Genomic DNA, 14253 nt, shown 5'->3' with positions numbered 1-14253 from the left:
CACAATATGCCTGTATATATTTCATAATGTGTGAATTGTGTATAAGTGCAGCTCCAGAAGGGATAATTTCAGTGAAGAAGCTTGAGCTAGATCAAGATCTGACAGACATGCTGCGAGATTGAGGAGAGCTTGGTGAGAGATGCCATCAGCACACTCCCGCTACCCTTCGTCTCCCCAGGCCATGTTTTCAAATTCCCTTTTCTTTTCCCTTACGCAAAAAGCAAGTCCAATATTTATCTTGGGACTCATAACAGCTACCACAGCAGACAAAAATGTGTCTTTTGAGTCCTGAAAATATTCAGTAATGTGTACATCAAAAAAAGTGTTGCTGTGAAGATTTGCACTGTTGGGGAAGCATCTTTTAGGCATCTTCTATTTTTGGATGTTTAATTTTGCGGGTCATTGATTGCATCTGTTAAAGAGAGCCTGTGTCTCTCCGAACACCTAGGCCCAAATTTAGCAGAGTATTAAGAGGCTGTATCAGGGTTAGAAATATTATCCTTTGCTGAATCTGGGCCACAGCTAGCGTTTAGGAGCAGGGACCAGCAGGAGATGGGAGCTGCCCACATCCAGGATGCTTCTTGGAGGATTGTATTACAGTGATGTTCTCTAGCATCCAGCATCATCTCTCTGTGTGAACCTCATGAGGTTCAGCAAGGCCAAGTGCAAGGTCCTACACCTGGGTCGGGGCAATCCACGGTTTCAGTACAGGATGGGGGATGATGAGATCGAGAACACACCTTGTTATGAATTCATTCCCCATGCTGCTTCTCTAGAATAACACTGTTTAACTCCTTTCACCAATAAGTAGTTTGCTTTAATTTAGGGAGAACTTTATTTTCCTGTTGCACGAAAGAGACCTTATGGCTTTTTCTCCGTGACCCCGTACCTTAAGTTGGACAGTTTCTTTAACTGTCGTTTACAGAAGATGTCTCCATGCTATTATTCTGTGCCTCAGTCTGAGTGACTTTCGTTAATTGCTGGAGGCTCAAGTATACTATTATTCCAATTTTAGAATCGTATTGGCAAAAACCTTGCCTTGCAACCAGTGGTAACAGGACTGGAGAATCCCAATGTATGGAATTCTCTCCACCCCTTTCCAAATATTGGTGTTCCTGGAAGCAAAATACATACTGTCTTTGTTCTCAATATCTAGGTTATTGTGGACTCAAAAGTACCTTGCAAATTGCTAAGGAACATAGGCAATGGATATTCTGCAGCTTATTCTGCAGCTTATACCTGTGCTTGAGCTCGACTTAACGTTACAATATTTTCCTGAAGGCTGAACTTTAATCTCTTTTGCATATTGATTCTTGTTGCATGCATTTTGAACATGGGAACAAATGAGTTCCTTCTGTTTCCAACAGTTCTTTACATGTTTTAATACCATTTGCATTTTTCTCTTCATTATTCTTTATGTTAAGAACTCCATTTGGTTTTTATGTAAAGGATGTTTTATAGAGCTCTAAGAGTGTTCTCCTTTGGATGCTTCTGTTTTGGGGCAACTCTTCCTTGACATGCAGCATACATGTAGTACTGCATCTGAGGCCCCCGGCACTGGGGAGAGTGGCAGGTTGCTTACCTAGCGGGAATTTTCAGATTAAAAAGATCTGCAAACCTGGTTTATACATCCCAGGCAGCGGTTTTGTTGCTTGCACAGTCACAGGGTATTGCTGACACATTCATCCACTTGTGGAGTGGAGCAGCACTTTCACCCATAGCATATTTGCTCCCTGGCATATGTTTGTGCTACTTAATGCAGCATCCTATGTACTGCAGTATGCAGCACTTGTCTCTTACACAAATCCATCCTTCTGTTCTAGTCTGGTTTTAAGTCCAATTTGTAAAGGTGATTTAGAATTGCTTTCCCATCCTCAGAGGTATCTGCAGCCTCTGAGTGTCTCTAGCAGGACTGAATAAGGGCACCTTCTCTTCCACTATTGCTATTAATAAAAATACTGGAAAACATGAGAGCAAAGACAGATTCATTTTGGAAGTGAACTTTGGATGATTACTCTCTAACAATCGCTTTTCAGTCAGTTATATCCATCCTTCAGTAAAGTTACAGAATAGGCCTCTAGTAAAGTCTAAATTGAAAATTTCCGAAGTGATAATAGATAAAATAGATAAAACACATGTGCTGCAGGGGGGTTTGTGAGGGAGAGTTCAAATCGCAAACAGACTGCATGCAGGCAGCTTGTTTGTGTATCTGTTTTTAAAAATGAACAGATAATTCTGCCTGCCAGGTAGTGAGAAGAACAGATGAATTTTGATGTTAATTCCTTCCCCAAAGTTAAAATTTTCTTATTCCTACCTCCTTAAAAGTATTTGAGTGAAGTGTGGCAATCATGCCCTAAAGAGCATGAGGTAAGTTGTACTACCAGGGAACACTGGGTTTCATGAACATTTCTTTCTAGAGAGGATGCTTCTTCTTTAGAGTACTTGGGGACTCTAAAGGGACCTAATCACCAGTCCTTTTCATCATCGTTCCTTTGAAAGTCATGGCTGCGTTGTCCATTGAATGCAGTGTGGAGGGGTCAAAAATCAGAGGCTAAAAAAAAAGTTTAAAATCTTCTAAAGTTATTTTACTTGCGACTAACCATTAACAGTATTTCTCTGTTAATTCTGCTCCTTAAGTTCAAAGTGTAAATGAACACATTATAGTGTCTTGTAAGAAACTGGGGTGGGACTTACTCCTGTGCTTTTGGGTCTGTGAAGTCTGTAAGCTTTTGGAAAATGTTAGTGAGTTTGGAGAGATGGAAATGATGTTTTGGTGTAGCTTTGGAGATGACTTTTTAGTTACGTTCCTAAGACTTGGGAAGCACTTGGCAAACACATCTCTGATGGCTACATATTTTTTTGTATATGCATATTAGGAGAAGGTATCTTCATCTTATGGAAAAGGGTTTCTTTTGAATCTTGGAAAACTTTGTGGCTTATTTTCTACCTTTATGAATTGGACTTCATGCTGAATCATTGTGCTCAGGTTTTGCTGGGACTGTCTTTCTAGACTTGAACTGCAATATGCGTCTAGCATAGGTGTTCCTACATACAATTGCCATATGCCCTTTCACTTAAGGCCAAACAGCTTCTGAGAGCACAAAATGTTTGTGTGTCTTAAGTTCTATGTCACCAGAACCCATAGCTCAGTTCTTTCTTCTGCATCCAAGCCTGAAGATTATTTTTATGATACCATACTTCTCTTTAAACAGCTTTGTAAGTCTTAGGAGGTTATGGCGCCATGAATTAATGTTGCTGTTCAAGTAAAGTTGTGAATTCATGTTAGATACTTACTCTTGCCCTCGGGTCACGTCTATGACAGTCAAAGGGTAGGCACCACCTTAAATCTAACAACTCGCATGTTAGAGCTCAGTGTTTTGCGCTTACCCTTAGCGCTTCCTTTGTTGAGGTGATTAAAAGATGCCTGTTGCTGTCAGTATGTGCAGCATGCTTCATTAGCAGTGATTTATTTCGGAGTTTAGCAGAACTGGCACTGTGCAGCACACCAATGTGTAGTAGAAAAACGTGAGATGATTGCTAAGGCTTGCTTCTTGCTGCCACTGCTGCAATATTTGGGGGCCTTAGGCATGTTGTGCAGATTTTTCTTCAGAATATTCACAAAATTGTAGGTTCGTATTGTGCAAGTTCTATCTACAAAAGTACTCACTTTCTGAATGCATCCATATACCTTAACCTTATGTTTTTCATTACTATTTTGTTGGGGCTTTTTTTTTCAGAAGTGTTAATCACTAAACATCAAAATGGAATTACTGAGAGAGCCATGCCTACTAATTCAGAAAAATTCATCACAAGTACTTCTATTGCATGTATCTTTTTTCTTGTACTCAATTCCAGTCAGAGCTCTTGGAGTCAACTTTCTTTGTCAGAATCCGATTACAGACAAAGGTGCCTTTCAAAAGAATTTGCCATGGATGCATTGCGGAAAGTAAAGTTAAAAAGACATCTGCACATGTGTGTTGGCATTAGGTTTTCTAAAGGGATGCACTTTCCAACTGAAGCACAGCTATCTCATTTTCATCTTGAAAAAATAACTTGTACAGTGCTGAAACTACATACGCTTCCTTCTGGAAATAAAATATTAAGCTCTGCAAGTTTTCAGTCCTCTTATGTTCTCTTTCAGAAGCAGTGCAACCCCCCCTGGGATTTTATAGTCAGAAAACATTTAGAAATGGGAAGGATCTTTTCAATAATATATCTTTTGCTCGTGCACAAATGTTGCCTTTCCCGAAGTTGTTGCCATAAAAAGTCTATGTGTTTCAACAGTTTTTACACAGCTCTGAACAATGGGGCTGCTGATATGAATAGCAGATAGGTTTACAGGAAAATATTGTGCAGATTGGACTCATTCACATGTGAAATGGGAAACTATCATAAGAAATGAAAATGCAGCCATATCTTGAATTGTCACCATATTTTAACCTTAGGAAAATATTTTTAATGGTGATCATTTAATTTACTTTTCGCTACTTCTTATGCTAAGGGAGGTATTGTTTCTCTTCTGGAAAATTTTTGTAAGGTAGTAGCCGGTATTAGGGGCTGTATGAGTAAAAGCGAGGGCATGAGTTGGGATCTGGTTGTGCAGGACTGGGGCTCAGCTGGCAGCTAACCCCCCGGATGCTTATTTTCAGTGCTGCTCCTGGGAAGGCTGTTACAGAGCAGCACAAAAATGGTCCTTCTGAAGCTTTAATATTTGTCCAGTGATAGCAATTCTGGAAGTGACGATGGAATGTGGTACTATTTCTAGGAATATATTCTGAGGTAATTATTACAGGGTATATACTTCGGCTGTAAGTGTATGGGGTTTCCATTAACATCAATGGTGATACCAACCCAGTCATCTATAGGCAGTTCATTAATACCAGAAGTGACTGTTTACATTCAGACAGATGAAATTTTTTCTTTGAAGTACACATATGACCCTCTGATATCTGTGGGTTCTCTGGGGTATGTTTTGAATAACTAAATAATAGGGAAGACTTTCAGCTTTTTCGCTGGACTTAATTACTAAATGTGCTGAGTACTAAAAATGTCTATTTTTAGCATAGCTTTTATTTTTGGCTGAAAAGACGACCCAGTGATTGTGTCAAAACATCTTGAGAGGAAAGAGCAAGCCGGCTGTTTTTAGTGCCTTTATAAGCTAAAAACTAATTTACATTAGTAGTTTTTGGAATGTTTTGTGCTAGTGCTTAAAAAGCTTAGAGAAGCATGGTTTCCTAAGTAGAAAAAAATATACAAGTTTGCAAAAACCACAGAGTAGCCAGAGTTTTTCTCAAAGGGGTTAGTGAGTCAGGAGAAGCCCCGGTAAGGGGAGAAGTTTCAGTGGGGAAAGTTAATAAATTAAAAACTATCTAAGAATTTTCTTACATCTGTGGAAAACTAGGGAAGAAAATGCCAAAAACAGTTCTCTGTTCAAAGAGAGTATCAGGGATGTAATGCGAACAGCCTCAGGATCTGCAAACAAGACAACAGTCTCCATGGTTCTCTGTGGAGAATTGTCCCTCATCTCCCTCAAGTCTCTGGAAGTGCCATCCTCAAAGCCATGGAATAGAGGCTTTTAGCTTGACTTTGGTTAGAGCTGAGGTTTCCTATTATTAGGGTTTTTTTTAACCAAAAGGTAGATTTAATACTTTGTTGCCACCAGTGCTGCTTACAGATAGCTGAAAAGCTGAGTGCTGTAATTAATCCACATAGCAGGAGTGATTTTGGTCGGCCCTTCGGCATGCTGGCATGTCACAGGCAAGTCTGCGGGTGCGTTAGATGGGTTCCTGGCAGTAGGTTAAGTTGATAAGTGCTGTACCTCTTATGTTTTTAATTAGGTATCAAAGGCAGTAAGTGATTGTTCTGTTTCGGTCCCTCATAGCTTATTGCAGAGAGTGAGGAAAACAATCATAAAGCATTGCATTGCAGCGTAATGAAGAGAAGCCTTATAAGTGACACGATGGGCTTATTGATGGGAATAATACGTGAGAAAATGATAACACACAAGAATTTCAGCAGCTGCTGGTGAATATGAGATTTATCTTCAGTCTTAAAACTAGTGTAAAACCAAGAGCAACTTGCCTTTGGTAGAAATCTCCTGGTGTAGGTGTAGTTACAATCAAGAGAATTTACTGCTTAGAAGAAAAATAATATTTGTTCATGTATGAAGATAAAAAGCATGCACAGAGTAAACAAATACATTTCTGGAGCTCACTATAAACTGAGAATAACTGCTTGACTATGACAATGAAGATAAAGGTCTGTGATGACATTTTCCTTCAAAAATTAATAATTAATACTTTAATCATTCACCTCAGTTGTTACTAGTTTTCATTGATTAGTCCTTCCTGCTAACCCTCAGCTAGCCTAATCAGTCTGTGTGAGAATAGATTAATATATTCTATTAATCTCTAGCCCCTTCAAAGTTGCATCTTCAGATCAGAAGATCAAGATTCTTACTCTTCTCAGTGCATTGAACCTGACTTTATTAGAAGAATCTTATCAATTTTAACTCACAGAAGCAAGCAGAGACCTCTCATGATACCCCTTTGCATGCTATTAGTCATGCAGTTTGTCTTGTAAGCACAAAGCCCCTTAACTTCCAACTTTAACTGATATGAATAAATTATGGGAAAGTGTGTCTGACTTTATTTATTTTTAATATTTAAATGCCTGCTCTGGAAAAGGTTATTTTCATAAAAGGGAGACATTTTTTTACCTTGGCTTGCACTGGGGTGGATACTTTACAGGGATGAACTGAGGAAGTCTTCCAATTGCCTGCTTACGAATTTTAACTATCTACAATTTGGAATAGAGTGCAAGGAAAAAAAAATCGTGTTTCACCTGGAGATATTTTAGGGAGTTGTTTGTTTTTTTTTTTTTTTTCTTAAGAATTTGTGGCAATAAGAATGGGAGATAGTTTAGGGAGATATTTTAGGGAGTTGGTTTGGGTTTTTTTTTAAGAATTTGTGGCAATAAGATAGGGGTGAAATGGGAAAAGCAATCGCTTTTCCTGAGCAGGATGGGAACATTTCCTAGAAAACGTTGTCTTACAGAGACTGTGTCCTTCAAGTGCTGGATGAGGTTTCTGGGGAAAAGTGAGAGTCATAAATTTCCTCTTAACTGTGATCTGCAGAGTTAACTAATTAGACTTCAGGGTACCCCAGAGAGAGGCAGTGAGTGAATCTGCTGGCGTTACAAAATTGAGAGACAGAAGAGATCTCGCCACGCCCAAGTGGAGATGTAGTACGGAGTTACAGTTTGTAATCTTCATCTGGTACCCAGCTCACTTAGTCACAATTCAGTCCTCATAATGATTTGAGACGAAATGTTTTTTAAAAGTTTCTTTGTTGGTCTTCAGGTGCAACTCTTCTGGAAAGAAAAAGAAAACCTGTCAATAAATCGAAGGAGCAGCAAAACCAAGTCTCCTCGTAATCTGTCTTTTCTCTTTTACAGATTAAAGGTTACCTAAAATTTCCAAGGAGCCTCCATTCTCTTCTGTAGTTACTGGACTTGTCTCCTCTGACACAGGAAGCTGAAGATGAGGTTGCTATGGGAACTGCTTGTGCTGCAATCATTCATGGTGTGCCTTGCAGGTAAAGTGTCATTTTAAAACTTTTGGTTTAAGTATGCCACTGTATTTCATATAAATGCAAAAGTGTGCTGCATTTTATATGCCAGTGATAAAATGGTAAAATAAGTCCCTGCTTCACTACTGGCATTACGGAAAGTTGCTGAACAGCCGAAGCTGATGCTCTTAACAAGCTCCTTTTACTGTTGATCTGTATCTCCACAGCAAAAGCACAATGTTTCAAAGGTTTGCTGTACCCAGTTCAAAGTTGCTGTTGATGAAAGTTATTTTCCCACGTTCTGTGCTAAGCATTTCAATGCTCAATTAAACTTACGTGGAATATAGTTTTAAATCCCATTAAAACGGTGTTAATGTTACAGCTAAGACATCGCTCCATTTAACAAATAATTAGAATAACATATTTCAGGAATACAACCATCTTCTGCAACTGCTTCTTTAACTTTTTCTTCCCTGAGAGCTGCAATGTTTTGAGCGTTCCCAGCAAACCGAAATTTCCAAGGGATGTGCCTTTTTCCTGGAACTGAGACAGTTCTTGAAGACGTTTCAGTTTTGCAGAGGGTCAGCAAAGTTTGTCACAAAGCCTTTCTGACCTTTTCATGTGCAAAGAATTGCCTGTAGGCTACTACTCAGGTTCATGTCTCCCCACCGGTGCCTCTGTGGTGAGTGCTGCAATCACACCAGAGGTGTCAGAGGTGTCTTTCTTGGCTTTTCAGCTATCATTGGTTATTTCCTTCTTGAATTGGCATGATTATTCTTGAACCGTGTGAACGTTTTGTTCAGGGAGAGAGATGGTGTGTATGGTGTATGTTTCAGTTAAGGTTTACATGTTTACATCACCTTCATTTTCATCTGAATTACTCTAATTTATTTGCTGCTTGGCACTCAGAATGTTTTACTGCTTTATTTAGTAACTTATACTTTCTTCCCTTTTATATGTATGCATTGTCAGTGGACTTTTCAAGCATTTTAGGTAAAAGCAAACTACTTGTAATAACGTTTACTTTCTTCTGCTGAGCTTTACTAAACACAAAGCCACTTTTATTCTGGTACTTATGGGTATCTACTTCTGAAATTTGGTTCCAAGTCTTTCTAAATGTATTATGGCAGTTTCTGATCTGGCAGAAAATTGGATGCAGGAAGATTCTGCAATGCAGTGTCACACGTTTCAGGAATTGCAACCCTAGAGAAATTAGGCTGCAGGAACATATGAAGTATGAGCCTTTAGTTTAAGCAAATAAGATAGTGGAAAAAGAAAAGCATGCAAAATATTTTTTTTTTTTACTGTGATTTCTATACTTTAAATATCTATTGCAAAATGTCTACGATCAGCAAAATAAAGTTTCAGGAAAATGTGTTCGGGGGGTGTTCTTATCTTTTACAACTGTTCTAGAAAAATATATCTCATAAGCACTGGCTTTCCCACCATGATTCTACAACAGCATTTTTCCTCATCTTTGCAGTGCACTGAAAATCTTCGAGGCATAACATCAGTTTCTCTGTCCTACTGAGGGAAATTTAATAGAATTATAAGGAGAGGAGTGCCAAAAGCTTTGTGTGAGTTTTACATTAGGCGATAAGTGAGGAAATTGCTTAATTTTGCTGAAGAACATAGTCATGTAGTAGTTTGGGCCAACTTCTTTCAATGAAATTTACATTTGGAGCTTTCTGCTCGAAATTCTTTCTGCAATGTTGTACGAGCTGGCTGTAAGCGTGGGAGAGACTTTGCTGCGTGAGCTATGGCATTACCATGGCGCAGGGCTGACTTGCTTGGGCACAGTGCTGTTTGTTAATGTACTTGGGATGCTTCCCAGGTCTGTGCAAGTGTTTTACATAGAGCTGTGGGGTTATGGACTATGTGAACACATTCAGATCTAGCTGTTAAATATTCCAAGTTAAGGAGGAAACTGTACTGCACACCTTACATCATCTTGTTCTGCATCAATGCACTCCACAAAGGGAAAGGAAGTGACCATAAATTTTAGTAGTAGCTGTTTAGCAGCTTCCCGCAGAAGGCATGAAGTTGTAAAATAAAAGTTCATAGACAAACCTTAAACCCATCTTAGATTTTGTATTTTTATGTTGTACTCTTTTTTTTATGGCCTAGTTTCAGGAGGCTTGTTTGCCCCTGCTAGTAATTATGCTGCTCTTGGAGAGAAGCTTGGGTGCTGATCCTAAGAAAGAAGCTCAAAGGAGACTGGTAACTTCCCAAGCCATGTTCTGCCTGGCAGCAGGAAGGTGTGGCAGAGCCTGAGGCAGTCCTCTTCTCCCGGGGCACAACTTCTCCTGCTGCCCTGCATGGTGGCTCTGCTTCAAGGCTACGCAGGAACAGATGGAGTCTTTCCATCTACAATAGATAGTCATTGCTCTTTTCTTAAAGTCTAAGTTAAAGAAAAATTGGAAGTAATATTTTATTTTCAAATAAACAAGTTATACAAAGAGAAGAAAAGGTTAAATAGGATGCAGAAAAGTTATATAACAACCCTTCGTAGTGCCTTATGGACCCCCAAATGACCAGAGATCTGTGTTTGATTTACCTGTCAAAATAAGTTCAAACCTGAAAATTTAATACTTGTATTTAGTTCTAATCGGTGTCAGATGCATGGCCCAAGCGTCACTCTTGTCTTTGTGTCTGCTGCAGAGAGCAGCATCACTGGTAGAAGATAAGCTTTTTGTCTCTTGTGCTGTCCAAAGAGCCTGCAGAGGCGAGAAGCTCCACTGTCCCTGTGCAGCGGCAGTTCTGGTGCCCCTTCAGAGACAGCCGGTGGGCTCAGCTCCTGCCAGTCCCAGCAGCTACTTGGGCTTTCCTGTGTATGTGTTTCCTAAATGAACACCTGGTCACTAGAAATTGCATGAAGACTTCTAAACTCATATCATTCATGCCATTAAACAGCTGTCAAACCCGAAACACTTCAGGTATCGAAACGTGTCATTAAGTGTACCAGTTATCTGCTGCTGCCAACGTGCCGGGAGAAGAAAGACGTGCCAGAACTGTTCACAGTCCACATGGGATATTGCTATTGATTTTATGTACTGGGTGTTCAGATATTACAGTTCTTCACAGTAGGATAATACACTCAAACAGAAAGCTAGATCAATCCCAGGGTGTACTTAAACCAGCAACATAGAGGTGCAAATCTAGGAATCCAACCTCCCTTGAAAAGGCAGCAGCACTGCTAAAGGTCTTTCCGAGCTTACTACCCCCTTCCCATCCTTCACCAAACCTGAGACCTTATTTTTCGGCTTATTTTTCTCGCTGTTTTTTCTGAGGTCATACTGGTCAAAACTAATGATGCTTTCTTTGGACTTGATAGTTGATGTGTATCAGTTCAGAGTTTCTGATTATCCTGTCAGGTGTCTTTTCTTCAGGTGTCAGCTCTAGGAAGCAGTAACTGCAAATTATGCCTTTGGTGGCAAATAACTGATTCTTTAGGGCTGTTGGATTCCTTAAATAGCAGTTGTGGTGGTGATAATTTTAAATTTTGGAGAGTAAGATGAGAGGCAGAATAGGCTGTGAAAAATAACACACCGCTCTTCAAGTCGTCACTTTGTTAACAAATGCTCCCTGTTGGGTAGCCCCACATAGCTGCTGTATGCCCTGAAATGCTTTTATGTACAGCCTGGAACAGCAATGGGGAAACAAAAGACATTGCACAGGGTGAGCCAAACTGACTTTTGTTAATGAAGATGGGACATAGTTCGTATGCCTGTAATGTGCTGATCAACTATGAAAGGAAATTTTCTGTATTTTCGTGACTCTTATGCAATTCTTTGCCTCATTAACTTCCTGTAGCAGTGAGTTTCACTGTTGAAGTCATATTTGCATGTTAATGAGCTGCAATTGCATAGACACATTAGCTGTGTGAGTGTGCATATGCATATTTTATAATGTAATTTAACCCATGAAGATCCACTCGTCTTTTAACAGAAAACAAAAAAAAGGAACCTAGTAGCTTCTGGGAAGTGTTTATGCTCTGCTGTATCGTGCATGTGGTTGGAGTCTGGCTTGCTCTCCTACCCCCATCTCCATCTTGGCTTTTTCTTGGAGGCTTTGCTTTTGGGTCTTTTACTTCTTGTTTAAAAAGAAAGCTTTCTGTTCCCAACTAACACACCAGCCAGCAAGACTGGCCCTCGTTTGTCTTAGCAAGCACCGAGTAAGCACAATAGCTTCAGTAAATGAATTTGTCTTGTAGGTATATAATAACGCTTCTGTTTCAACAAGTTTGTTTTGTCAAAGGGAAAGTGCTATTGCAGCTGTATCTGTTCAGCGCTTAGGAAGGGATGGCTGAAGTAGCTCCAGAAACCACAAGCCAAAACACAGAATCTAGTATTTGTTTCACGCTGATTTGAATGAATAAGGAATCGCTGTTCTTTCTCTCTCCTCTCTTGGCTTCTTCATGAAACCTCCTAGCTGTGTAAGTCTTTCTTTTGCAATAGATTAAATGGGCTGCATGAAGATTGGGCAGTTTTTTAGTGGAACATGGAAGGTGATCCTGAAACTTAGAAATACCTGTATTGCCTCCTCAGAGTGGTTTGTGTAGGTGACCTTGCAATTTCTGTACACCTTTACGCTCTGTTATGTGAAAAGCTTGAGTTTTACAGTTGTCCAGGTATCCAGAATTAGATATTAGCTGTATTGCCTCTCACATCTGAAGAGGAACAATGGATTATATGGAGGAGACTACATGTATAACATCTATACACAGTGTCAGCCTTCAGAACATGAGTTAGAGTGGTATTTATTGACGAGCCGTTTGTTGGCTGTCCATACAGGGCGGCTGGTTACTGGTGTCATGATATCCCAGCAACACCTGCACTTAATTTTGCAAATCCAGGGATAGTAGCATATTTTTCGATATCAAATTCCATCATTAAGGTGGAATCCATTTATTAGGGTGGAACAAAAGCATTGTTTCACATTTTATCTGCTGAAAATAAGCGTTTGCTGATCTAGAATATGCACAGTAGGCAGAAGTTTCAATGTGTGTTATTTTTGGATTGCTTCTTTAAAAAAAAAAAACCCAACTGTTTTTTAACAGGAAAATATTCTTATAAATGCCCGTCCAGGCATTCTTTCTCCATCTTTTACATGCTGATATAACACAGCTAATACCTCAGCAGTGGTTCAAAACAGAACATTTAGAAGCATGGCTATGTAATTCCTGGGGGGAAAAAATAATATATATTCAAGTGGTTTCCATTTTTAGTAAAAAATCACCATAATTTATATCAATGCATTCCAATGAAATCAAGCATCAGGTCTGTGAAAAGTTAAAACTCAGAATTCATACAAAGATTGAATATTCACTTGTCTGTTTGAATTCATACTTCTATCCAAGCAGATGTAATTTATGTACAAAAGAAATTCTGCTAATTTCGTGCCTGAATATAAATAACTAAACGAAGAAGTACTGTTGTACATATTAAAAGATGGTCTTCTATAAACGATGGAGCAATTCAATTTGTTCAGTGCTTTTTCTGTTGCTGTGTAGTCCCCATGACTGGTTCTTTGATGTTAGTGGATAGCTGGAAAATGATTAATCTGTTGCAGTCCCATAGTTAATTAATTTATGTTTTGGTCAGTTCTGCAGCACTTTGCATTTCTGTACCCAACTGCCTAATTAATGTTTGCATAGCACTTGGAACAGATAAAGCAGCGAATGACTCCTATTAATATAATCGCTTCTCAAACACGACCCAGCCCTTGGCTTCACGGCGCTCGGTAAGCTGTCACTGAAGCTCACTGCAGAGGGCTTTGCGGATAAGATCTGTCTTGTCCTTAATACTTTGGGTGCGTTTTTTTTTCTGAATCAAGATTTTTTTTGTTCTCTTTAAGGTCCTGTATTTTCAAATGCTGTAGGAAGAGCGATGACCATGCCTCCCTGCTCCTCATCTTGGGGACTTGTGGCCATTAGCCATGGGTGAACTGGTCATGTAGTTGCTTCTTCTTGAAGGGAGTCCCAAGCTGACTGGGCCCATGGGGGAAGGAGAGGAATGCGTATGGGTGTGGGCTGCCTCTAAAACCACTCAGCAGGAGGTACAGGGCAGAGTGGCCACCGAGTCAGGGTCATAGGTCCCATAGGTCCCATTAGGGGTAGGGGAAACCGACACTGTTGGTGCCTCTGCCGAGGGCTGAGCAAGCGTTGTATGTGTCCTTTGAGCTCAAGTTACACTGAATGTCTTAAAATTACTCAGTCTGCAGAGGGTTTTGGCTAAGACAGCCCGGCCTGCAGACGGTCTTGGCGATGAGCAGAGGGCCACGGTTAAAACAAAGCTTTTATTGTTACAACTTCATCATGTCACCGTTCCACTGAGGATCCTAAAGAGTCTGCCTGTACTCACGCTGGTGAGTGATGAGGTTGCAGGGGAATGGTGATATAACACCAACAACACTGTGTGCTAGCTGTAAGTTTAGATTTTCTACTGAAAACTGAATACTTAACATCATGTAACCTTACCATCTGAGCAAAGAGGCTGCTGGAGATTGTTGCCATGAGCACACTGGTGTTCCTTCAGAGAAATTTTTAAAAGCTGCCTAAAAATGTGCTTTTAAATTGTCAATAAAAGGTAATGCTGAGTAGTTATTCCAGCGGAGGGCTTTGGACAGGAGTTTTCTGGAATAAAAGGCATTTTCTGGAGTAAAAAGCTGCTCTCAGGCACAGCTG

The 14253-nt window shown here is 39.8% G+C and overlaps 1 protein-coding gene across 6 annotated transcripts in view; it reads left to right on the top strand.

Moving 5' to 3' along the window:
* The window catches only part of LOC104063581 (contactin-4), a 334408-nt gene that overhangs the window by 164449 nt on the left and 155706 nt on the right, over positions 1-14253 (top strand). For all 6 annotated transcript variants that reach the window (XM_054076800.1, XM_054076804.1, XM_054076799.1 and 3 more), the window contains one exon: positions 7456-7595. In XM_054076800.1, the coding sequence (XP_053932775.1) occupies positions 7541-7595 (55 nt within the window). In that variant the 5' untranslated portion in view covers positions 7456-7540. The remainder of the gene's footprint in view (positions 1-7455; positions 7596-14253) is intronic.

This window comes from Cuculus canorus, chromosome 11 (genome assembly GCF_017976375.1).
Source record: "Cuculus canorus isolate bCucCan1 chromosome 11, bCucCan1.pri, whole genome shotgun sequence".
NCBI classification, from domain to species: Eukaryota; Metazoa; Chordata; class Aves; order Cuculiformes; family Cuculidae; genus Cuculus; species Cuculus canorus.
This window is presented reverse-complemented; position numbering and strand designations above follow the sequence as displayed.